This window comes from Platalea leucorodia, assembly GCF_965183815.1.
Source record: "Platalea leucorodia genome assembly, chromosome: 7".
NCBI lineage: Eukaryota > Metazoa > Chordata > Aves > Pelecaniformes > Threskiornithidae > Platalea > Platalea leucorodia.
In genome coordinates this window covers 44,507,219-44,532,326 of record NC_138829.1, presented here as the reverse complement: position 1 = coordinate 44,532,326, position 25,108 = coordinate 44,507,219, and the positions used below count along the sequence as shown (strand labels likewise).

General features: G+C 61.4%; 1 protein-coding gene across 1 annotated transcript; it reads right to left on the bottom strand.

The window, feature by feature from the left end:
• Nucleotides 1-122: 122 nt before the first annotated feature.
• Nucleotides 123-23,434, bottom strand: MAPK8IP1 (mitogen-activated protein kinase 8 interacting protein 1; the record flags this gene model as incomplete). The annotated part of the gene is made up of 12 exons (XM_082316639.1): nucleotides 123-342; nucleotides 780-878; nucleotides 1,225-1,295; nucleotides 2,270-2,389; nucleotides 2,525-2,634; nucleotides 2,926-3,098; nucleotides 3,561-3,636; nucleotides 4,295-5,170; nucleotides 5,391-5,472; nucleotides 9,243-9,458; nucleotides 16,082-16,187; nucleotides 23,349-23,434. 12 exons carry the CDS (start codon nucleotides 23,432-23,434, stop codon nucleotides 270-272), a joined length of 2,088 nt encoding a protein of 695 aa, XP_082172765.1. The 3' UTR covers nucleotides 123-269.
• Nucleotides 23,435-25,108: the final 1,674 nt, after the last annotated feature.

The following is a 25,108-nucleotide window of genomic DNA, read 5'->3' as shown; positions in this document are numbered from 1 at the left end:
CTCACAGGCAGGGCACCCAGCGGGTGCTTCTCCAATAGAATAAACTAAGAATATTTTGTACAATAAACACAATTTGTCCAGCCCTCCCCCCTCCCATCCCCCCCCAGCCCAAGGAAGGGGAGTCATGAAAAGAGGCGGTGCTCCGTGCCCCAGGGAGCCCTGCCCCGGGCCCGCTCCTTCTCCAGGCTCAAAGCAGCTCTTGTCCATGCACGACACGGGGAAGGGGCAGATTGCAGCCCTGGCTGTGCAGGAGGTGCCTGTGCCAGCCCCTACTCCAGGTAGATGTCCTCCGTGGGGCACGTGTACTCCACATACTCCTTGTAGAATTGCTGAAAAGCCCTCCTGCAACACAGCACCGGGCAAACCTGAGCAGCGTCCTCCCCGAGACGCATGTACAGAGCCCCACTTCCCTTCTCACCCTCGCTCCCTACCCTGCGGCCAGTTTGACCCTCTAGCCCCCCAGCCCCTCCGGCGTTAGCACCCAGAGCTGCCATCAGAGCCACAGGGTCTCCATCCTTGCTCTGATCCCCTGCACAGCACACGACTTTCAGCCATTTGCCTGCAAAGCCTTGCACTGGGATTTGTTCCAGTGCTGTCAGGAATACGCTGCCCGTATCCCTGGCTCTCGCCCCAGGCCTCTCACTTGAGGAAAGAGGTGCCAGCCTGGGGCCAGGCCCAAGCCCCACACGTACAGGGAGATGGCAGGATTCAGCCTGGCTGCCTCATTCCTCCTGCCCTTTGGGAGCAAGCGCCTCCCTCCCTGCCCAGCCAGGACTCACCCTACGGACTCGGCCAGTGGCTTCGTGGACTCCTCCGAGACGAAGACATGACAGGCAAATCTGTGGTCAGCAGGATGCTTGGTGATGAACCCAAAATATCTGAGGGCAGAGAGAGTAGGTGTGACTGGACCAGCAGACAAGCAGGCACAGGTACCCCAACATCCCCAAGGTGTACCCACCCTTGAGCATAAGGTTTTGGGACCTCCCCCCCCACCCCCAAACCCTAGTGGCCACCAGCTGCCACGTCCCGTGCCCAGAGCTGGGATGTAATTCCCATCCAAAGGCTGCTTTTGCATGAAGCTGCAGCGCTGGGCTCACAGGGAAGGGGAGCCCTCAGGACCCTTCCCAGCCCCAGTCGTGCTGCCCCCAGGGAGCAGGAAGGCAGCAAAGCCTCCGTGCCGAGCTGCTGGCATTGAGAGCCGCCCCGCACCTCCCTGCTACTCACTTGTTGTTCTTTGGATGGTACCCACAAAAGGAAATGTTCTTCAGCTGGAAAAAATGGCTACACTTGTTTACCTGGGGGGGAGAGAGATGAACTGTCAAAGCGTTCCTCCCTGCCACCCTGTGGGGCAGCCAGTCTCTGGCCCCTGGAAACACGGACTGTGCAGTGAAAGGAATTGGAGCCTGATCCTGGGCTGCTACTTGCAGCACTTTCAGGATGGCCCCAAGCACCTGCACACAGGGAGCTCCTTCAGGCAGCCTGGCTGGCTCCCACCCCAGCTGCCTCCACCTCCAGCAGCTCCTGCGGGGCTTCCCTGGAGGCCCTGGGTTAGGCTGCTGTTTGCCCGGTGCACACAGCCCTTCTCCCTCACTAAAAAGGCTCTCAGAAATACCAGCAGATAGAAGGTGAATGGATAACTTAGAACTAAAAGTCATTCAAGCCTGGGTGTTCAAAAGGTCCCAGCTAGAATATATAAGTTTAAAGAGCAACCAAGTTGATGGCATCCTCTAAATACAGGCAGGACTTGGAGAAACCCCAGCCCAGCTCCCCGCCACAGCATCCACAGCCATGAACTAGTCCTACCCCCAGCTGTAGGGGAGGTTTCCCAAAGGCTTGCTGCAAAGCCCTTGTTTGCCTCTGCCCAGCATCTCGGCTTGCTTTGCTAGGCTACTTATGCAGAACACTAATCAGCAGCCTGCCATAGCCAGCTAAAGAGATTACAGGGCAGATCTGGAGGACACCACTCAAAATAGTAGCAGAAGGGTTTAGGAGCAGCTGACAGATTACCAGGGGCGGCTCAGCTCGCAGCATCCCAGCACAGCTATGTGTTTGGCAACTGCAAGGGCATCAGCCGGCGGTACAGCCCAAAGCTGGGAGCCCGTGGGGCACGAGGGACCCTGAGGTGGGCCTACAACCCTGCTGATAGTGTTTTTCACACCCTTAGATGGGTGGAGATCCTCCATTTTCATATGCAAACATGACCTGTAGCACAGGGGGCACGAGCCAGCAGCCGGGGAAGGGACGAGACGAGCTGGGAACAGGGCGCTACCTTGCTGTGCTCCTTGGAGTCATCGGCTTTCACGGCAATCTTGACCCCACGCACGCTGATCTCCAGGACGCAGCTGGAGGGTGGGTTAAAGTGCACAGTGAGGCGGCGCGTGGTGGCAATCTGGGGGGGAAAACAGACAAAGCCCTGGCACTCGTGAGCAGTGATGATGGCTCACCCCTTCCCCTTTCCCACTGAGGCTCTGCCCTGCTGCCAGAAGCAGGCACTCCTGCTCCCAGGGATGGGGTGGGACACTACCTTCTGCATGGCCGCGCACAGCACGTCGTTGCCCTTGTGATAGGGAACCTGCACCGAGCCAAGGAACTTCACCCGAAACTGGTCCACCCAGTCACTGCTCTTGGCCAGAGCTGGAAGAGAGAGCATGCAGCAGGTATCAGCTCTGGTGACCAGGAACATGGGCCGAGATCCGCCTCCCTGCTCCATATTCCCAGCCCTGCATGTTTCCCTGCCCAGGGAAGGCTTCCCACAGCACTGGGTTCCAGCTCCCAGCATTGCACCAGAAACTGCCCATCACTCCCTGCCGGGTGCCCAGCTTGGTCCTCCCTACATCCCCCTGCTCAGCACCAGGCTCTGCTCAGCAGAGAGGAGGCGGACACAAGACGGGGGACATCAGCAGGCTGCGCGCAGAGGCTCGGTACCTGTTACGTGGTCTGGGTCCTTGGTGACTTCGATAGCATAGTAGGCAGGAAAAATGCCCCGGTCACCCGTCCGCATGTTGTAGGCTTCGTACCAATAATCTTCTGCCTGCACCTCCACCAGCAAAGGATCGTCCACCTCCAGTTCCAGCTCATCCGCATGGCGAGGCACAAACCTGGGCAGGGAGGCACTAGAACCTGGCCAGCCAGCAGCACTGGTGGCTTTCTCACCGGCACACTGCTGGGGCAGGGGGCAACACAAAACCTGCCACCGGCCCAGGCAGGCAGCACCATGGCAGGTGTAATTAGCCATGGGGACCTGAGATGCTGAGTAAAGCATCTGAGCAGGTTTAGGCTCAAAAGGTGGTAACACCCTGGCACCTAAGGCAAGAGTATCCCTATGGCACCACCCGTGCTGCTCCCCAGAGGTCCCGGCTGCCCTCAGAGGTCTTGCCCCTGCAGCACCCTGGGCAGATGTCAGTCCTGGGCAGGACACGAGCTATGGGCAGTGGTTTGGTCCCTGGAGCTTCCCAAAAGCTGGAAACACTGGGGTTTGGGCTGGCCTCACCATGGTGGTAGGGCAGCACTGGCTTTGCCCCATGAGAAGCTGGGGACACCGCTCGCTCATGCAAGCTCACCTGAAGACAGCGCGGTGGGTCTGCTCCTGCTCCTCCCCATTGATCACACAGGAGAACAACCCAAAGGACTCGGCACCTGGGGACAAAGGCAGAGGGGGACATCTCAGCGTTGAGGGGTCAGCACCACAACCAAGGGATGGACATCAAGCCAAACAGGCTCCTGATGCCCCTGGGCGATCGCTGGGCTGAGATGAAGGTGCGCGATGCCACACGAGAGAAAGGCACGGCTAGAGCTGCCGCGCTGGTGTCCAGTGGTCCCCGCTGGGACCACGACCTCCCTGAGCCATCCTGCACAGCTGTGACAGCTGGTGTCACCAGCACTGTGGGACCGGCCATGCCGCGGGAAGCCGTGCCTGCCGGGGCATGCCACCAGCCCTGGTGCTCCTCCAGGCTTAGGGAGGAGGGGGACACTCCAGAAATGATGCTGTCCCACTGTGAGACCACCCAGCCTTCAGTACCCTCAGCACAGCCATACTAGCCAAACAAGCAGCCTGAAACACCTCTGGCCACCCCCACCTGCAGGTCACAAGGCTTTTCCAAGACCCCCCCACCCCTCCCTGGCCACCAAGGACGAAGGCACAGGCTGTAGCAAGCAGAGCTGGGGCTGGTGCCTGCTGGCGGCTCTCCACCTCGCTGCGGGGCCATGAGCGTGCCCTCAGCCTCGTACCAGGGACGGGCAGGGCTGCCCGGGCAGGCAGCCACCAGCCCACCTCCCCCTGGCACCCAGCACTCACTGGAGGAGCGCGCCCGGCCGCTCATGAAGACGTTGAGGAACTTCTTGGAGAAGTGGATGTCTGCCTCCGGGGTGGAGTCCTCGGAGAGGCAGACCGAGTCACGCTTCAGCGCATCCTCCTCGTACTCCTCGCCGATGGCCGACTCGTAGGGCGAGGAGACGCAATTGTCGTAGACGGTGGCCGAGTCGCTCTCGTCGCTGTAGCCCGAGTAGCACTGCTTGAGGCTGACCAGCTCCAGCTGCACGTTCTCGTCCACCACCAGTGTGTACTTGACAGAGTCGTAGGAGAGGGCGCTGGTGTCCGAACTCACCGAGGCTCTCTGAAGGTTGTGCCTGGGCCGGCAGCCACCGCTCCCGCCACCGCAGGAGGCCCTGGGCAGGTTCGTCTTGTCGGGGGAGGACATGTAGTCCAGCACCTCGTCCTCCTCGCTGATGGAGGGGTTGGTTTTCCCCACCAGGGCCGAATAGCCAGAGGTGTCGATGTCGGAGCTGATGGACATGCGGTTCTCACTGGACTGAGACAGGAACGGCTTGTCCGTCTCCAGGGGGTCCGAGTTCTTCTGCACAGGCGTCAGGTAGATCTCCTCTGTGGCCTCCAGCCTCACATCCGTCTGGTAGCGGATGCGGTCCCGGTGGGCCTCGGGGGCCCTCGTTGTCACCACCACCACGCTGGCACCGTGTGGTGGGGGCCTGCTGGTGGCCTGGTGCTTCTCGGGTGGCCGGGATGAGGCAACGCAGGCAGGTGCCATCTGGGTGGCCGCTGTGCGCCGGCATGGGCTCTCTGTGGACGTGCCCCGGTCTTTGGTGGAGGTTGTGCTGTTTTGGTGATTGACCTCATCACTCAGGCAAACGTGGTCGTGGGGAGGGGTCTGCTCACCTGGAGGGGGAGGAAAGCAGCATTGACAGCCCCGCAGAGGGTGATAGTCCCTGTCAGGGAAGGTGGCCAGCGATGCCACCCAGACTCAAGATGGACATGCGCCCTGCATCCATGTGGGATGTTTTCCCCAACCTCCTGCTCCGGCACCACTTGTCCCAGGCTCCTGAGAGCCACAAAAGGGTGCAAGGAGCTGCCCCTGGCCAACAGCCTGAGAACTCACCCGTTTTCAGAGGGGACGACGACCGGGACACCCGCTCCTGCCAACTGTGCTTTTTCCCCAGAGAGTTGTTATTCAGAGTGTCCTGAGGAGAAGAACAAAGCCGCCTTGTAGCCTGAACAGTAAACAGCGTGTGGCGCAGCGGCGGCAGCACCCATCCCTCCCTGGGTCCGCAGCGCCCTGCTCGGCTCCCCCCTCGCCTGGGCACGCCGGGACACGTAGTGCTTGGGGGGACCCGCCTGCCAGCCCCATACCTTGCCATGCCGCTGCTGCGAGAGCTGGCCCGGCGGCCAAAGCATGGCAGGCAAGGAGCCAGCTGGGAGGCAGATGGCCTGGCCTGGATGGACGTACTTGTCCGCCCTGGGGAGGCTCGGACACGGGAGCCCACGGCTGGACGGTCCCAAGCCAAAAATTCAAGACCTGAGCCTGCCTGGAGCCCACCTAGGCTGGGCAGGCATGCTTTGCTCCTACCTACCTTCAAACCACCCAATGTTATTAAATGGGGTAAGTCCCAAGGGCCAGGGGTTACGCTGCTGCCCAGCTGGGAGCCAGCTACTGGATAGACTGACATCTGCTGCTGGAGTCATCCATATTGGGTGTATATAGGGGTATACATATGCACACACACATATATGTGTGCATACGTATCTATACATGCAGACACACTTTTCTTCATATATATATATATATATATATATATATATATATATATATAGTCCACTAGCAGACGTCAATCCTGATCAGCTGGAGAGGCAAGGCGAGGCAGGATCGGGCCGTCCGTGCTGCCCATGCTTAGATGAGTTTCTTCGGGTGCTGTGCCCTGCCTACCTTGCCCTGGGTGGCCGGCCATGCTTGTGCCACATGCGTGTGTGCGCAGGGGAACGTGCGCTCAGCCTCACTGTGAGACCTGGGGACAGGGAACCACAGCGGGCTCATGTCTGCAGGGCTAGGAGAGGAGCCCTCCCCGGTCCTGAAGGCCACTGGTCCCCCTCCAACAAGGGCCCTCTTGCAGATGGGGGACAAGTCCTCCTTGCCCATCTTCGCAAGGGTGTTTCTCCCCCAGCTGCAGCAGCGGCATTTTCCACGTCATTAGTTTTTGCTCAAGTACTAAGCCCCATTGGGACTCCTTGGATTTTCTCACGGCCTTATCGCCAGCTTGCAGCTATCACCAGCAGCGCAGGAGCTGCCCTGTACTTACTTTGCTTCCCCACCAACACGAAGCAAGCCTTTGCCCTGAAACTCCACCGAGTCACACGGCTGCCAGATCCCTGCCTTCACACAGGGAGGGGAGGGACCCCTGCCACAGGGCTTCGGCGACCTTCCAGCACGGCCTCCGCGAGCCCCTCGTGTGCCAAGGCAAATAACGGCGCGTCCCCGCTTGCCTTTCCCAGGGACACGATGGGCCGGGACACGGGCCAGGCGAGCTGCCGCAGTGACAGCCTCTGCGTGCGAAGTGCCACGGGGCCAGCACACAAGCCAGCCCAGCTGCCTGGACCAGGGCAGGAGGCAGCAGCGCAGCAGGCAGAGCGCACCCATCCCGCAGGGCCAGGGCACTCTGGGGTCAGTAACACCCAGTCGCGACAGAGGGGCACTCACAAGGTCTTAGAGGATGAATCTAGTCAGTCCCAACAGCTGTTTCTTCCCCTCCTAGGAAGTTGGGGGGGATGCTCCTCTCATTCCGGGCCACCTACCTGGGCTGACTCTCACAGAGAGCCCAGTGGCAACCAAGACATCACCAAGCCAGCTCCTAGCCCCGCAAGGGGAAGCTGGAGCAGAGGGTGGGACGGTGCCCTGCCCATGCACACCCTGCCCAGCACGAGGAGGCTGGAGGCACGGGAGGGCAGCCTGGTGTCCTGGCTGGGCATTCAAGAGAGAACGCATGGCTATGGTCCCTCTTCTGACCACCTGCAGGAGGAGGGAGGCAGGCAGGCCAGGAGGGTGCAGGAGGGTCTGGCACAGGTGGAGGCAGATCTTGGGCCGATCCCCAAGGGATGCCCTGCACCCTGTCCTCTCCTCGGGGCACTACATGTGGGCAGGGGCACCTGCCTACCTGTGGCCAGAGGCAGGCATCCAAAACAGGCACCCCAAGCACCTTACAGCCAGCCTGCCTCCGGCACTTCTCCTGCTTCTTGCTAGATGCCACCGACAGCAGCACCCTCCCCGGTCAGCCATGCCCTAGCTCTGTGCCCCCATCCCCACTGGCTCTGGGCTCCCACTGCCAGCTGTGGCAAAGCCCTCACCTCCCGTTCCCCATGTCCTCACCTTCGGCCATGCCTGTGGCCCCACAGCCTCCAGCATTCCCCTGCGAGGGGACCATATGCTGCCACCCCTGGACACTGGTTGGGACTGGCTGCCCGGGAGGGGGGCCCTGCTGTCCCCCGTCACCCCAGCTGGATGTGGCTGCCACGTGCCACTTGCTCCTCGGGGTCCCTGCACAGGGTGGGACAAGGCTGCTGCTGTCCCCTTGTCCATTATGCTCAGTGGGGCTCCCCCCCGCCTCCCCAGCCCTGTTGCCTTTGTCCCCGGTGCCAGCTGCCCTGAGGGCGCCCATCCTGGCTCTGTGCCTTCCTCCTCCTCCTCCTCCTCCCACCCATGGCCTCAGGCAGAGAGCTGGCATCAGCTGCTGGTGCTGGGCTGGTGACACCCAGCTCTGACTACTCCCCATCTGTCACCCACAGGGACACCTGCCTCTCGCTTCATGCTCCTCGGCTGAACGTCACCACGACGAAAATCCTCCTACTTGGCAGAAGGCATGGCTGAACGCAGGAGGGTGGCAAAAATAGCCCTGCGCCTCGCGCATCTTGCATGGGTTCGTGAAGTTTGCAGGAGAGACGGGGCAAAGGGACTCTGGCCGCTGTGCAGCGGGCCAAGGGCACGGGGCACTGAAATGCCACCTGCCCTGGGGACAACAGCAACCCCAAGGCTGCGCGGGGCGGGCAGTGTTGGGGAAAACCATCCAAAACCTCGTGCAAAATCTGAGAGCAAGTGAGACAACAGAACCCCCTCATCCTCCCAGCCACCATTTTGGGCGTTGCCAGTCTGTCTCTTGAATTTTGCACGGGGCGCTGACATTAATGCTTCTTTTGCCGGGCGCTGCTGCTCAGGAGCGGAGGCCGCCGAGTCCCCACCGCTGGGCACGGGGCACCCAGTGTCACCACCCTGCCCCGGGGCTGGCGCTGCCCTGGCCTGGGGCTGGAGCCCAGCCAGCTGTTGGCCAGCGGTGCCGCCGGGGGCTCGCCAGCCCCGCGGCGTGGTGCCCTGTCCCGTGATGGCTCATTCATGCCTTCGGTACGCCATGGCTCATTCGCTCTCCATCCCCACGGGGTCCCTTCCCCGCTCCCACCTTGCCCCTGCCCCACAGGCTCTGCTGGCGGCACAGCCCAGCCCTGCCCCACTGATGCCTCGGCCTGGCCTGTGCCCTCCCCGCCCCGGCGGCAGGGATGGAAGAAGGACCCACCCGGCCCCTAGGCCCTGCCATCCGCCCCCGCCGAACGCGGTGCCCGGGCGGGCGGTGCGAGGAGGCGGCACGGCAGGGCCCCGCGTCCCCCCGGTGCCCCCGGGCCCGCAGACCGCTCCCCGCGGTAGGGACCGAGCCTGCGCTGCGCCCGGCCCGGGGACGCGGGCGGCGGCGGCAGGGACCCCCGGCGGGGGGCGGGCGCCCCGCAGGGCATCGCGGGGAGGGGCAGCGGAGCCTCTCCCCGCCGCCCCTCCAGCCGAGCCCCGCCATCCCTCCCTCCCTCTCTCTCTCCATCCCTTCATCCCTCCGAGACAAAAGCCCCCGGCGGCGGGAGCATCCCTCCTCCTCCCCGGCCCCCCCGGCCCGCTCTCCCCGAGCCCCCCCCGGCCCGGCCTCACCTGGCTGCGAGGCACCTGCGGGAAGAGGTTGAGAGTTGTGGGTCTCTTCGGCCTGTAGACCTCCGTGGTCCCGGCCGGGGGGTCTTTCTGCAGCGGCTCGGGCGCCGTCTGCTCCTCGGCCGGCGCGTCCCCCGCCGCGTCGATGAGGTCGAGCTGGAGCATCTCCGCCTGCAGCCGGCTGGCCTCCCCGCCGCCCGCCGCCCGGGCCCCGCCGCCCTGCCGGCTCACATGGCCCTGCCGGGATTAGCGGCCGCGATCAGGCCACCGGGAGGGCGGGCGGGCCGGCAGCCGCCGCGCCGCGCCTCCCGCCGGGGCCGGGGAGGGGGGGCCGGCGCCGGTGCAGCCGCATCGGCACCCGGCGGCCGCTGCCTTTTAAAGGGGCAGGGTGTTATTCCCGGGGCCGGGGAGCCCCGCGCCCCCTCCCCGCCTCCCCATCCCTCCTTGCCCGCCGCCCCCGGGTGCCGGGACAAGCCCCCCCCCACCCCCCGCTCCCGGCAGGTGCCTGGAGGTACGTGTCCCCATCACATCCACCGCAAAGCGCACCAATGTGCGCACCCAGGTTTCATCTCGACGTAACAAGGACATTTTTCTACAGCGAGAGCAATCGTTCACTGAAACAACCTCCCCAGGGACGTGGTAGAGTCCCCATCGCTGGAGGTTTTCAAGAAGCGACTGGACAGGGTGCTAGATAATCTCATCCAGGCTCCCTTTCCCACGAAAGGTTGGGCCAGGTGATCTTTCAAGGTCCCTTCCCGCATGGGCTGTCCTATGATTCTTCCTCCCAAGGCAGACCGTGCCCCTTCTTCGTTCCTGTCCTGCCCACTGGGACTCGTACAAGCACGCAATCATTTTGGTTGGAGGTTTGGTCCAACCCCTGCCCGGAGCAGGTCGCTCAGGGCCTTGCCCATCACACCGGAGTATCCTCACAGACAGAGAACCCACCGCTGCATTGGGCACTGGTGCCAGCGCTGCACTACCACTACTACTTTTTCTCTCTATGGGGTTGACATTTTCACTGCACACCTCTGAGAGGAGTGAGGCTCCTTCTTCCCTGTATCGCCCGTTAGGCAGCCAGGGACAGCAGTTACATCCCCCTTGGCCTCCTCTCCTTGAAGAAGCCTCTTCTCATACACCTTGCATTTGCACATATTGGGATGTGAAACCGTGCAGAAGGGATGCCCGACAAGCCGGCAGCCTGGCATTAGCTTTCCAGTCACCCGCTGGCAGTGGCTGTGCTCTGGCCAGGAGCAGCCCCACTCTTTCCCCTTGCACCCTTGGAGCAAGGTGGCCACTATGGCCCATGAGGGCTGTGAGGAGCGGACGCCCTCATGGCTGCATTGCTGGGTGAAGAGCCACCGATGTCCCCCCACGGTTGCAGGTGTTTAAAGGTCAGTGGTTTCCTTCTCAAGCCACGTTCCTTGCAGTAACCGGAGCTTGCACATGCACAGGTTGCTGCAGCCAGCAATAAAGGCTGCAACTTGGCATTAGCAAGTCGAATTCCCCATGTTATCAGCTGTTTGTGGTGACTGGAAAGCTCATCAGCAGGCATTTTTTTGCAGCGGATGCTATCCGTGTCTCCGGCTGCACAGAGGATGCCCCTTGAGCTGTGGGAGAAGAAACAGCCCCAGCAGCTCTGGCAGCCCCTCCAAGAGCTCTCACTGCTACCAGCTCCTAAACTGTTGGACTAAAGCCAGCACAGGCAGGGCTCTGCCTGCTGCAGGCACAGTACGACCCCTCTCACGGGGGCCATTTCACCCCAGTGTCCCTGCTGCAGTCCTGGCAGGCACAGGGAGCACTGGAGCACTGCCACCAAAACCTGTCCTCTCAACGCTTTAACTCCCTTGTTTTTAATGTTAGCCTTCATACAACAAGTTCTGTGTTTCTATGGCAGATCCTACCAGTTGCTTGTGGCAAATGACATGGATTTTAACAAGGAAACAGAAGCAAAGGAAAAGAACGGGGACAAAATGCCGACTAAATAGATCGTACGCAGCTAAGGTAGGTGTGTTCAAGTTAGCTGGTGACGTTCAACCTAGACTGCTAATGATGCTGCCTCAGTAATCCTGTAGCTGTAGCGATCACTCGGAAAACTCACAGAGGAGGGGAAGTCCCAGAAGGGGATGCAGAAAAGCAAAACACCACCTGTTTTGAAGAAAAGTGTACCCTAGGAGGGATGCACCATTCCAGGTTCAATAGCTAGGAGGAAGCTACAACCACTGCAGGTACTTATTAATGGACTGTAGCACAACAAAGTGATTTTGAAACCATGCAGCAATAGATCACCTTGCCACCTGAGTGGGACCTGCGGTGATCTGCAAAGCGACGGCAGGGACTAGATGTTGGGAAGCCTTTTTGACTGGAAGGACACTGCCCCACCAGAACAGGCTGCCCCGGGAGCCCTCTAGGAAGAAGTTCATGTAACCTAAGGCCAGCCTGAGTATGCAACGGTGAGGCGACTTCCCAAACTCCCTTCAGCCCGTGGGAGAGATTAGGCTGTGTGGGAGACCAGTACCAGTGCCCGAATCCTGCGGCAGGTTGTACACAAGATGCACACCTGGACCCCGATGCAGTCACGGGGAGGCTCACACCTCCATCACGGATCTGTCCCTGGGATGGCCACGCTGCTGGTGTGCTCCTGCTGCTGCCACCTCCCACCCGCACGGTGCCGTCCCAATGGCAAGAAGTCCCAGTGTCCAGCAACCAGTGTCTGATGGTCCTGATGCTGTGATCCATGGGCCCCAGGGGAGCCGGAGCAGCTCGAGCCCTGCTGCAATTGCGGGGTGCTGAGAGCACCCCTGGGAGCACCGGTCTAGCCAGGGGAACCGCCTGCGTGGGGGCTGCTGCTGACCCCAGGAAGGGACGGATGCTGCTCGCTTCCCTAGGAATGAAAGGCTCTTGCGGGGAGCAGGGTGATACGCAAGGTGTCGCTTGAGTGACCCTGGTCCCTACGCCCTGTGGTTGAGCAGGCGAAAGGCTCTTCCCAGCTCCTCCACCTCCGCAGCCTTCCCCATCGGAGGAGTGACAAAACCTTCAGCTGGGAAAAGCATTTTATGAGCATGGGGGACTTGCTGAGCAGAGGGGACAACTGTGTCCCCTCTCCCTACTACCCGGCTGTGACTGCTTTCCTCCCGGCTTCAAAGTGCCAGGAGAAGCCTCTCTGCCCCCAGCCTGGCGCAGCCACAGCTGGCGATGGATCACGGAGGCGGCTGCATGGGACAGCCTTTGAAAAGCCGCCCGGAGTAAGCAGCCGCCTTGCTGCTGTATCGTTTGCTCCCAGCCCGTGCAGCCGGCTCCCTGCTGGTCCCGGGATCAGCAGGTCGGCCGGCTGCTGGCAGCTGCTTCCCCCTTTGCAGTGGGTCCCGCTGGTCTTCCGGGGGCGGCTGCTGCCAGCGGCACGCTGCGTCAGTGGTGTTTTGTTTTTTTCCTCCACATATCTGTATCTTCATGGCTGGTTCAGGCCTTTTCATGCAGACCATGAAGGCTCAGCACAGCCCTATATCGGTTCTTTTTGTTTGGGCACTTGTTCTCATGCTCGCAGGTATTTCCAAGAAGGGTATTTCTTATTTTTTTCTTTTTTTTCATTCCTGCATTAACCTTTTCCCGCAGCTCCTGGAATACAGATGAGGCACCGAGCCTTTATTAACCACAGCCTGGTTGTTTGCTGGGATCCATCTTGCTGAAGCCAGGGACAGTCACCCCAGATTTCCAAGCCAGCAAACGGAGGCCAAACCTGAAGCACAGGCCTGACGCTTCTGTTGCAACCGTCTCTCTCAACGCGCCCGAGCTGGAGCCGGCTGCCATTTGCGAGGCGGGGGTGGCGTCCCTCGCCCCGGCGGCCCCCGCTCCTCCCCAGCCAGCCTCCTGCCCTAAAGGCAGCTCTGCTCCTCCGCTGAGCGCTTGCCCCAGCCCACCCCTCGCTTCGCTCCCGGTTTTCATTCACCCAGGACTTCTTGTGGAAATTAAGGGGTGTTTCCGCTGCGTTTGGGAATATTCCTCATTCTTAGTACATGGTCTCCCGTCCATGAGGTGCAGTCCTTATCGTCGTATAGAGTTCCCTCTTGCACAAACATCAGTCTACGCCTCCTTGCAGTTTCTGTGTGTCTAAGCCACTATTTCTGGCAAGCTGCTAAAATAGCTGATGATGAAGTCATCTTTGTTTTTCCAGGACTGAAAAAACCCCCAAACCCCACCTCTGTTTGGGTGTTGAACTCCACATCAGCTGCCTGTTCCTGCCACGGGGCTTTGCCACCAAGCAGCTCTGCCCAGACCCCCTGCCTTGCCAAGGTCACCGGCCATCCCCATCTAGTAGCCTCCTTCCCAGCCCTCCGACAGGGTTTGTCCCCTTGCTCCGTCCTGGTGCTTTCCTGCTCGCCGCCGGGGCAGTTACTGTGCCTGCCCATCTCTCCGGAGACTCACCTCTGGGCCGGGAAGCTCGGAGCGGCGGGATGCCGCCAGCCCCGCGGCTCACCGTGCTCCCCAGAGCCTCTTTTCTGCCTTCCCCATTGCTCTCTGCTCTGGTGTGATTTGGCAAGCTGGCAGCTCGCCCTCGCCCCACATCCCTTGCTCTGTCACTGGGCTTTCACCAGCTGCCCGGTGCTACGGTGCGACCGGGGCCAACCCTCCCTCCTACGTACCATGGGTGCTCTGCGGCACCGACACAGGAGCTCGACGCAGGCAGGGCATCAGCGCGGGGCCCCCCCAGCCCCGGCGTTGGGCTGACTTGCCAAGCCAGCCGTCCCCACGTGATGCAATTAGCTGGCTGATGCCGGCCGCGGGTCATTACTGATTTGCTGGCCCCCGCACTGCGCAGAGACCCGGCCAAGCTGCTCCCTCTGGGCCTGGCTGCTTCCATCAGGCAGATCCTGCAAGCCCGCGCCCTGAGCTCACTCTGGATGGCAATTGAGTTGGAAAGCTCCCTGGCTCTCGCCTTCGCTATTTGGGATTGAAAAGCCCCTCTTGCCACCATTGCTGTCACCGCTTTCGGTTCTGCTCCTCGGGCAATCCTCCGCGTCCCATTTGGACATATTTTTAGCAGGCATTTTTTCTGAGCGTGGTAGGCTTCTTCCACTGCTGTGTTTATGAATAGCTCATTGCTTCGCCGGGGGCAGCCTCGCATCCCCCTTCCACCCCAGGAGACTCTCAGTGCACCTGGGCATTTGTGCAAAGCAGCTCCGAGCCGTCCCATGGGGCTCGCTGCTGGAGCCCGAGCAAACCCTCTGCCGAGGGTCAGGTCTCTGCATCGCAGTAAACTGTTTTAAATGGGCAAAACAGTCTATTTTTCCTCACCCGTAAGGAAGGCCTGCAGCAGTTGAGCTGCAAGTCCTCCCCCACCCCTTACCCTCCCTGCCAAACCTCAGCCAAGGGCTGGCAGTCCGTAAAGAAAAAAGAAATCCTGTCCTAAGAGCCCAGTGGTGCTATATCAGCAGTGGAGAACTGGGACAGGTAATGGGAAGCATCCAGCAACGCACCCACAGGCCCTGCCTGCCTCACCTATTGCAGGCAGGAGGATCTTCCTGATGCCCTGCCCTTGCTGCGACTGTGCCCTCATGGACACCCAGCACCGGGTTTGCCTCTGGTCTTGCCTCCAGCATTATCCCTCTTTCCTTCAGCGTACACAGCCCACGAGCCCAGGCTCTCCCCCTCCTTCCCTGGAGCAGCAGGAGGCTGCAGCCAGAGCAGAGATGTGGAGCAGCAGCCCCATCTCTGGGAGCAGCTGAATTTCTGCTGGGAAGGTCCTGAATTAGACCAGAGAGCACAGCAGGACACCTTCACCTCCTAGGGTTGAGGTCTGCCTGTACCCTTCTGCCTGCAATGAGGGACTCCCAACACCACAAATTCACTTTCAGATTTTAAATCTGCGAGAAATTCCTCTGCCTTTCCCCTCCTTGCTGGGTCTTCATCAGTTTTGCAGAGGAAATATTTCTCCTGAGGGACAAAATGATTCTCAAACCATTTGGTTGCTCCTCCAGCATTTGCATCCCTTTAGCATGAACCACATTAGCAAAACACAGAATCCCTGCATATTTTCAAATCCAGTGTAATTCTCAGTTTATCTCCACATTTCTGCCCCCATGGCCTTCTTGAGCAGTTCAGATATAGTGGTGTAAACCCTGTTGGGGTCTCCACAGCATGCCCTGGCGTGCTTAAGGTGGATGGGAGATCCGCCTGCAGGATCTGCACAGGCTTCACAGCTCCCATTTTTATTTATTTCACCTGCTGCCTGCTGGGGTTGGAGCTGCTTTCTCCATCCCCGTTTCCCTGGCATGTCAGGTCTCCTGCTTCCGAAACACCTGAGGACGGCTCCTGCTAAAGGCAGCCAGAAGTGACGACTCGGCTGGGTGGAGGAGGGCTCTCACTGTGCCAGCCCAGCTGCACCTGCACATCCAAGGATGCACATGGGGGCAGGAGGCACAGCCTGTGCAGGACCTTCAGTGCCACCTTGCATGTGTCCTTGCTTCCCAAGGATGCTGATCAGGTGCCAGAGGCTCGCTGGCCATCCCGCTCAAATTGGGGGCATGCCCCCAGTCACGCCCAAAGCCTTAGGCTCATCCCTGAGGAATGAACTCAAACCCCTCCAGTGCAGTCGGGACCAAAAGGCACCAGCTTTGAGATGCTTTTTTGACCCCTGGGTTTGGCTGGGTCAGAAAGGGTCTGTGCTGTGCCGTGGCGAGGAGAGGGCACTGCCGAGCAGAGGGGATTGGGGTCGTGGCAATGGGTACATTAAGGAAGCATCACTGGCCTGGGGATCTGGTGGTCCTGCACAGCAGCTGCTGGCCCCACCAGCCCCACCGACACGCTCTGCCTGTCCCCATCCCCCTCCCCGTCCCCATAGCGCTTACCCGGGTGGCCAGGCTCTCCTTGCAGTGCAGGCTGATTCCACACTCATCAGTGATCTCGGAGAGGTCTTCATCCTCAAACTCCTCGAGGCTGATGTCGTGGGTGAGCCTGGAGGGAGCAGAGACGGGGTGGTCACCCCCTGTGCAGGCAGCAGGCAGGAGCAGTGAGCAGCACTGCCCGCCCCGGGAGAGGATCTCCCAGTCTTTACTGGGCAGAAAGACTGGGAAGGGGGCTCCTTCTGGAGGGGATGGGTCTGTCCCCACCAAACAGCTGGGCTTGGCATGGTCCCACATGACTGTGGGAGGGCAGAAGGAGTGTGCCCCAAAACAGCCCCTGCCTGACTGAAGCCAGCAGGGACATGCAGGTTGGGAGAGAACAGGACAGATGGCACAGGCAGGTGTTCCCAGGAGGTTCGGCTCCCACCATCCCAGGGAGGCTCTGGTGTTCTTCCAGCTGGGCACAGGCACCCAGCAGGGCAAAGGCCAGGGTTACAGGGAGGGGAAGGGCTGGGGTCCTGGCAGGGCACAGCTGGACTATGGGGACCCGCTGGGACCGGTGACCACAGCAAGACCCACAGACCTTGCAAGCACTGCAAACCCGCAGACGATGGCACAACCAGCCCCTGAGCCACAGCTGGGAGGGATGACCCAGCCCAGGTGTCTGCAGTAAGAGAGGGCAGCAATTTCCCTCTGTGCCAAAATCACTGCCCGGGGTGACTGCGGGCATCCCCACGGCTATAGGTGCTGCCCAGCCCGCCCTGCCAAGCCCGACTGTGTGGCCTCGGGGGCCCCTTAAGGCTGTCAGCCCCACAGGCTCATTACACCCCTTTAAAAAGTTTACAGAGATATCCTTTTAGTGGCTGGAAACGTGCTGATGAGTGGGCTCCTGGCGTGCTTGCTTGCATCCCCAGGGGGACAGCGAGGCGCTCCTGGCTTCTGTGCATTAAAACATTTCTCAGTGGTGGTACCGCAATGCTCCTCTCGCTTATTCATTACCATGGGGGTAAATAAAAAAGCCCTGCTCGGAAGTCCTCTGCCAACCAACTCAGCCCCCCGAGTTTGCCTGGAGCGGACACGGGCGCTGCTTTGTGTGCTGCTGTTTCCATATGCTCCCAGCTCCTGGGGCTGGGGGATGCTGGGGTGGAAGCACCACGCCGAGCCCAGCACCCCTCTCCAGCTTGGCCGGTCCGGCGGGGAAGGAAGGAGAAGGGTTGGGGGGCAGGGACACAGCCTCCAGCACAGGGTGGGGAGTCCGGACACCCCCTCCCCCGTCCATCTCCTGCTGCTGCCCATGGGAGGGAAGGAACCCAGAGCAGGAGGCTCATGATGAGCCTTCAAAGCACAAATCGATTTCTTCTCTGGTTACGCGGGTCACCAGGGTGGGACACCATCAGCTGCTAATGCTCGGGGCCTCACTCGCCCTGGCGCAGGAGTGCAGCGGGTGCCGCGGGGTCCTGGCAAGAGGCTCAATGTTGCTGAGGGGCTCGCAGGGGCTCCCCGGCTCTGCGGGAGCGGCTGGGGTGGGTGGCAGTGTCCCCCGCTCCGGGATGAGGACAGCCAGCCCTACCCATGCTCTCAGGGACGGGGAGACAATGCAGAAGCTGGTGCACGGCAAGATGCGGCCAGCCACCTTTGCTGCTCTGGCGCCCGGCTGCCACGCAGATCCCTGCGCAGCCAGGAAAACTTTGGGCTCAACTGGGTGCCAAGTTTGCTCCTCTCCTGTGGCCATCGCTCGCAGAGAAGGGCAATGTGCCCAGGGGCAAGGAGTTGCCCCTCGTCCCTGTGCCCACCCGTGGGGACAGCCCCCCCTCCCCGAGGCCCGGCAGGTCCCCTACCATTTCTCCCACTGATCTTCCAGCCAGCAGTCCTCCTCGGTGCTCGACTCCATTTTCAAGGGCAGCTGCATTGAGAAGGACCCCCCTTCCCTGGGGGACACGCTCCCACCCCAAAGAAGATCCCCAGGGCTGGGTCGAGGAGGAGTGAGGGAGGTGACAGCCGAGCCCCAGGCACCCGCTGTCCCTTTGCCTGCCCCGGCGCAGTCTGTGGCTGCCGGCGCTGCTCTGTCTCCTCACTGCGCAACCTGGGGAAGCTCATTAAAAATAGATGGAATCAGCTGTCCTGGAGGGGAAAAAAAAAAAAAATAACCTCCCCAGCTGAGCCAGTGCCAAGTCCCTGCACTCTGCCGGGGATGCTGACTGCTTCCGCCTGCCAGCCAGCCAGCCCGGCTCCTGGTCCTGCTCCAGCGCCTGCTCCCCACCACCCGCAGCGGGCACAGGGGATCTGCTTACCCCGGCACAGATGCCTGCGCCACCCAGCCTCCTCCTCCTCCTGCCCTTGCAGCATCACTGGCCGAGCCAGGGACAAGGGGCTCTGCCCCTCTCTGCCCCGCCGCAGCGATGGGATCCCTTCCTGCAGGAGACGGGAGCACTTGTCCGGCTTCTCGCCAGGTAGAGCGGGGCCGGCTCACCGACGCAAAGGCCGGAGCACTTCCAGCACAGCAGGACCAGCATCGCAGCCGGCCGCATTCCCCGAGTGGAGGGAAGCAAGACGAGCACCTTTGCCAAGGGGCAAGCCCAGCCAGCGCAGAGCAGTGCCAGGAGTGTTGCCCTTTCCCTGTCTGCCCCCACCTAACCCCCAGCCCCACTCCCGCCTCAGGCAGGGCCATCTCTGAGCTTCCCCAACCTCTAACCCCTGTTAAGAGCCAGAAAAATACCTGGTGAGCTGCTCTGCCAGCTCCCACCCCTCTTCTGCTGCCGAAGGAAATAGGAGCCTTTCCCAGGAGGGGCTGCCAGGTGTTGCTGACAAAATGTTGGCGTAGGGGCCTCAGATAATCCTCCATCACTCCCATGCCTCTTGGAGCCACTCACTGCCCGCCGGCGTGCCGCACACCCTGAGCCTCTGTGGAGCCATCCACCCGTTGCCCCATCGGATGGAGCCAAAGCAGCTCTGGGAAAGAGGCGCCCACCCCAATTTCGAGATGGGAATGGGGGACCCCCCTCCCCACCAGCTGCACATACGCTGCTCTGGCACCCAGCGGGGTCGTGCCCCACTGCCGCCCATTGCAGCACTGCTCTCCTGCCCCACGCTGGCACCCACCCCAGGAGCTCTCCTTGGCCCCCCAGCCCAGGGGCTGGGCGTGATGGGTGCATCTCCCACCAGCCTGACCAGCACTGCCAGGTCCTTGGGACCCAGCTTCGCCCCTGGCTGGGTTAAGGTGGGTGATGTTCGCAGGAGTCCAGCTCGCTGGGTGGCCTGGACCACTCTGCTGAGCTAACTTGTCACTGCGCCAGTGCCATGCCACCGGCAAATGTCACTCATGATACTGTGTTCGTTGTCTCTCAGTTCCTCGATAACAGTATCCAGGGCTCCATCTTCCCTATCAGCTCTGCCTGGAGGCACCTCGTCTGCTCGAAACCTCCTCGCTTAATGCGATGAATAAAGAAATCTCTGTCTCTGTATTACTCCCACCCTTTTCTGCTCTCACATGGATGCTCCAGGACTTCTTAGGAGATACAAGGAAGGCTCTCCATTATCCCCCCCCCCCGCTCCCTGTGCTGGAAACACCCCTGCCTTTCTCTCTTGCTTCTCAAAGAGGCTAAAAATACCAGCAAAACGAAACAGCTCTGACTCCCCTCAGCTCCATCATTGGCAGTAAAAGTCTGAGCAGGACCTACACGGGTATTTTGGCCAACTTCCCTCCCCAGAGGCAGCAGCAGAGGCACGGGTGCCACTGACGTGCCGCTGCAGGCGGGCACCACGGCGTCACAGGTACGTGGGAGGTTGCCCCTCGGCCGTGACGGTGGGTGAGCCCTGAGTCTGCAGAGGTTACGGGTGCTCTCCTGAGGGATGTGCCGAGAGGCTCCCGGAGGCTGGCAGACCTGTGGAATGCACAAGAACCTATATACTCAGGACACCTGGGAACTGCGAGCGAGGGAGCACGTGTCTGTGTGTGAGCGGAGGCAGCCGGTACCTGCCCTTAGCAGGAGCGGCTTGATCGCAGTCCTAATAACAGCCTTATAACCAAGCCTGGCTGCTGCGCCTCCCTCCACTCCATCCCCTGCCAGGGAAAAGGGGATTTCCAGCATCACCTCCCCAGCCCGCTGCTGCTGCGCAGGATTTCCCAGGCTGGCCAGGCCGTACTCCGGTGCTCTGCTCCCAGGCAGCGTTGTGTGGAAGTCCTGTAACCAGTATCAGCAGGAAAGAAACATCCTAGATTTGGCTGGCCAAATGACTCTCTTATTTGAACTGAGGAGAAGGCTCCTCTCTCTCTCCATCAGAAGAAGACAGCCCTTTCGTCTCCCCTCGCAAGAAGACAGGTAGCCCCACTCCGACGCCCAGCTCATTGCCTCCAAACAGGCTTCTCCGACAGCTCCAGATGAGCACGGCAGACACATAAAACAACCCATAGTGCTGGGACTGATTTTTGCCTCAGCTTGAAGGTGCTTCCTTGAACTTCCCGAGGAGATGGAGAGGTGTCCTTCCCCTGGAGACCTCCTCCCTTCCTGAGGCCCCAGCAATGGCATGGCTCCCAGAGGGCTCCCCGAGGAGCAGGGTAGTTTCCCCTGCTCTCCTGACCCATGTAAATAACTCCCTAAGGGTTTCCTTCCCTAGGAGCCTTCCTGCCCCAGCAGCAAGGTGGATTGCAGAAACCAGAAGGAGATAGAGGAGATCGGTTGCTGACACCTCCCCCCCCCCCAGGTCCCAGCTACATCAGAGCCGTGCTCCAGTGGGCAGCGGGGCAGGTACCCAGCTGCGCCCCAGTTGTGCCAGCCCTCCCTGCACCTCTTATACTGGGCAGAGGGACCCCCCACCCCCGGAGAGGCCCCTGAGAGCCCCTTGCAGGAAAGCTTGGCCCGAAGCACTGGCAAAGCTTCTTGGCAGGGTGAGGAGCTGCAACATGATGTCCCAGAGGAAGGTGCCAAGGAGCCCCAGCGGGGCGCAGCCCCGACCACAGGGCTTTGAGAGGCTTAAGGACAACAGGGAGGCTGAGTGAGAAGAACTTTTTTATTGTTGTTTCCTAAAATGCTGCTGTTCTTGTCGTGGTGAGCAGCCACCTCTGGAGGGCCTCCTGGCTAAAGGAGGGCTCACCTCACCATCCTTCTCCTCCCACCTCTTGTCAGACAACACCAAACCATCACCAGCAATGAGGACCTGCCAGACCGTCATCTCTGGCCACCAGAGCTTCAGACCCCAGCCCATCGGGCCACTTGCTGGCCAGAACCAAGTCCTCTCTTGATTCAAGCCACCCAATCACCTAATGCTTGGACTGCTCAGGGAGCTGGAAGAGCAGGCGCACGTACCAGAGGGCAAAAAAGCTGAAATACCTCATCCTGCAAGCAGCAAGCTGGGAGAGAGGGCAGGGGTCACCCAGGACCTCACCGCCAGCCACAAGCTGATCCCTCACCCTAAACCATGCTCGTTGTTGCCGGCTCCAGCTCGGCTATGGGGGATGGCCCCTCGCTGAGCCCCCACGGTGGGGATGCAGGACCTGGGACAGGCACAACCCAAGCTGTGTCATGTAACCCAGCTCACAAATATTGCACAAGCAGAGGTCCCTCCTTGCACACCGCTCCCCACTGCAGTGTCACCTCTGGTCTGCCAGACCCTGCCCCAGGCTCAGGGACATCACTGGCATCTCCTTCCACTTCGTATCATCTCACACACCGAGCTCAGCGCCCAGGGAAGATCTCACACTCCTGCCCCAACTTGCCAGCTCTCCACATGGCTGCACGGCCTCCCCCACGGAGGTCGGTTCTTCCCCGGGGCAGGCTGCCAGGGCGCCGGGCTCCCTTTCCGAAGGTCTGAGGCACAGCAAGAAGCAGCCCCTCGTTCTCCCTCCCGGGGTGTCACCACTTGCTGGGGAGCAGGAGGGTGTCGAGGGAACAGCCGCTGCATCCAGGACAGTGCCGTGTGGCGAGCCCGACCCTCTCATCAGCCCAGAGCTGCTTGGCAACTCAGCCTCCAGCCCCTGGCTCAGTGGCCAAGCCCCTTCTCTATGGTGGACATTTCCAGAGGCAGCATTTAATTGCTTGATTTGCAGGGTTTACCCAGCCATGTTGCAACAGCTCCCAGCAGCTCTCACAGGCAGCGCTGCAATAGGAGGCGGCTGCCGAAGCCCTGGAGCCACTCGGCAAAGGGGCTCCAGGAGCAGAGGAGCCCTTCAGGGGTAAATTGCCTGACCACCACCACAGCTCAACTGCACCTGCCTGCTTCCTCGCAGGGGCCCGCTGGCCCCCAAGCCTTGGGGGCTGCGGCCTGCCAGAGGCAGGCATGAGCTCAGCCGTGGCCCCAAGCGTGGACCAGCCCCTCCTCTCCCTCCCCAAAATCTCACCACACAAAGCAGCCGCTACTGATCCCCCTTCTCAGCCAGCTCCCCCGCAGCACCCCTCGGTGCCAGAAGCAAGCAGAGAGCAATGGCTGACGATGGCACAGCCGCCAGAAGCATCGAGCCTCCCCCGGATGACAAGCAAGCAACGCCGGGCACCGCACCCGAGGGCAGTGGCAGAGCTCCCTTACCTGCCCAGCGCATCCCCATCCCAGAGCTGCCCTCGGGAGGCACCGGAGGGTCCAAAGCCCCCGGCCCCTGCAGATCAGCACCTCCAGCCATCTCTGGCCTGGCTGGTGCCATCGGAAGTCCCTGTGAGCAGCCTCGCTGGGTTTCGGAGGAGAGACAGCCCCCTGCATCCCAAATCGATGGGAGCACTTGGTATTGCCGAGAGGATCAATTCTGGCACTCTCCCACCCTCTCACTTGGGGTTCCTGTTTCACAGGGGTGGGAAGGAAGCGGGAGCACCTGGGATTTCTAGGAAAGGGCTAGAAAAAGGCTTTCCTAGGGGTGGAGAAAGAGATGAAGCTTTTTTTTTTTTTTTGTGAGGAAGAGGTGTTTGAAGAGGAGATAAGACAGGTAAGGAGGCTGGGCAGGTTGGAAGGGGACATGGGGCCAAGCAGGGGCCTGCCAGGACCTGAAATGGGGTGAGGGCCAACATGGACTTGAGGGGGGCTGAAGGAACATATGGGGTGGGTGGGCTGAAGCAGCGATGGGGGGGCTGGTGTGTATGGGGTGGGGGTTCAGCAGTGTCTGGGGTGGGGGGCTGAAGGGACGGGTGGGGTGGGTGGGGGGCGAAGGGATGCGCGGGGAGGAGGCAGCAGCGCTGGACGAGGCGGGGGCCCGGCGGTGCGGGGCGGGGGCTGCAGCAGATGGGGAGCGCTGCCCGGGGCGGGGGGCAGGGGCAGCCCCGCGGGGATCCGGGGGGGGGGGGGCGGCCAGTACCTGAAATTGGGGGGCGAGGCGAGGTGCAGCCCCAGGAAGGGGGAGGAGGCGGGCGGGGATGCGGCTCCTTTCTCTCGCTCCGCCATTCTGTGGCTCTCTCCATGCAGGCGGAGGGCGGGCGGGAGGGAGGGAGGCAGGGAAGGAGGCAGGGAAGGAGGGATGGAGGGAGGGGGATGCTGGCGGTGCCGGCGGGGAGGGACATACCTGCCGCCGGGGGGGGAGCGGGGGGCGCAGCCCGGGGGCTCCTTCCCGCGGCCCCCGGCGGCAGCTGCAGGACAGATGCGGCCGCAGCTGGAGGCGGCACCCCGCACCCCGTCCCCAGCCGCACCGCCCGGGCCCTGGGAAACGCCGGCCCCGGCGGGGCAGATGTGCCCGCAGCTGGATCGCCCCCCTCCCCAGCTGTGCCCGCAGCTGGAGGCAGCGCCCCCCCGGGCAGATGTGCCGCAGGTGGCGGCAGCAGCCCCAGAGCCCCGGTGCGGGGGGCTGGCCGGGGTCCCCCCCAGGCCCGGGGCCGGCTGGAGGAGCGGGCAGGCAGCAGCCCAGGGCAAGGGGCTGGACGCACAGGGCCGCTTGCAAGGGTCTCCCCCGAGCGGGGCCATGCCTGGGGGCAGCAGCAGCACCCGCGGGTATCAGCCTGCGCCTTCCCACCCATCGCAGGTTGGCAGCGCCCGGCTGGCAACAGGTCCGGCAGCCCCAGCACGAACCCCGTCCCTATTGAAGCTTGCCAGGGCTGCAAGGAGAATTAAAAAAGCAGCTTATACACACGTTCCACAGGCACAAGGGGGGGAAAAATGCATGTTGAGGCTGCAGGTCTCTCCCCAGAACAGACAGATCCACTCTTGCATCCAGCTGTGTCCCAGGGAGCATCTTACCTTGGGTAAATGCTCTTCGCTGCTACCCTTCCCCACCAGCCTGAGCAGCAGTTTTCTCTCCCCTGCCTCTCCTCCTCATGCTTTGCAGGCTATCTCATAAAACCATGCAGGGTGTGCTGTGCGCAGAAGCGGACAACATCAGTATTTTTAGGTCACAAGGCCACTTCTGGACCTGAACAGGATCACATTCCCTGCATGCCCAGTGTGCTCCCGGTTACTGTCCGTGACAGTCCTGGATGGGGTGGGTGTCACTGCTTTAGCAGTTCAAACTTTAAAGATATAGCAGGTGCCACCAGCATCTCTCACACCACTGAGCAGACTGTCATTGAGGCAATGGTATTAGTTCTTGGCCAAGACCCAGGACATCAGCTGCTCCTCCAGAGAAGAGCAAGCAAAGCCCTCCGAGGCACACAGCCCTGCTCTCACTCAGGAGTCTTGATCTCCTGCCAGACAAACTCGAAAGAGATGTTACTCCTGGGCCAGCGTGGAAACGAGCGCACACCCACAGGGTCACCATGCACAGGAACCTCCGGGGCAGCCTCCCAAGGCAGGGGAGGTGTCCCCTTCGCAGTTTGGATGCACAGACTGAACGGTCTTACATGCAGGACCCAAGAGACTCAGCAGCATCCACTGAAGGACTGGGGGAGCTTTGACACAGCTCCATCTTAAAGCATAAACCCCAGCTATCAAAACACGATTCCTCCACAGCACGGCTGTGGTTTGGCCTCTGACCTGGGGCAGAAGGTAAGGCTGCCTCCTCCTCCTCCTGCAGCCAGATCACCACCAGCACATCTCGTCTTGTTCTGGGAAGCCAAGCACCAAGAGCTCCCCCTCTATCTGGCCATCAGGCCCTTCATCCCAGCCCTGGCGCAGGCTGGCCTTGCAGAA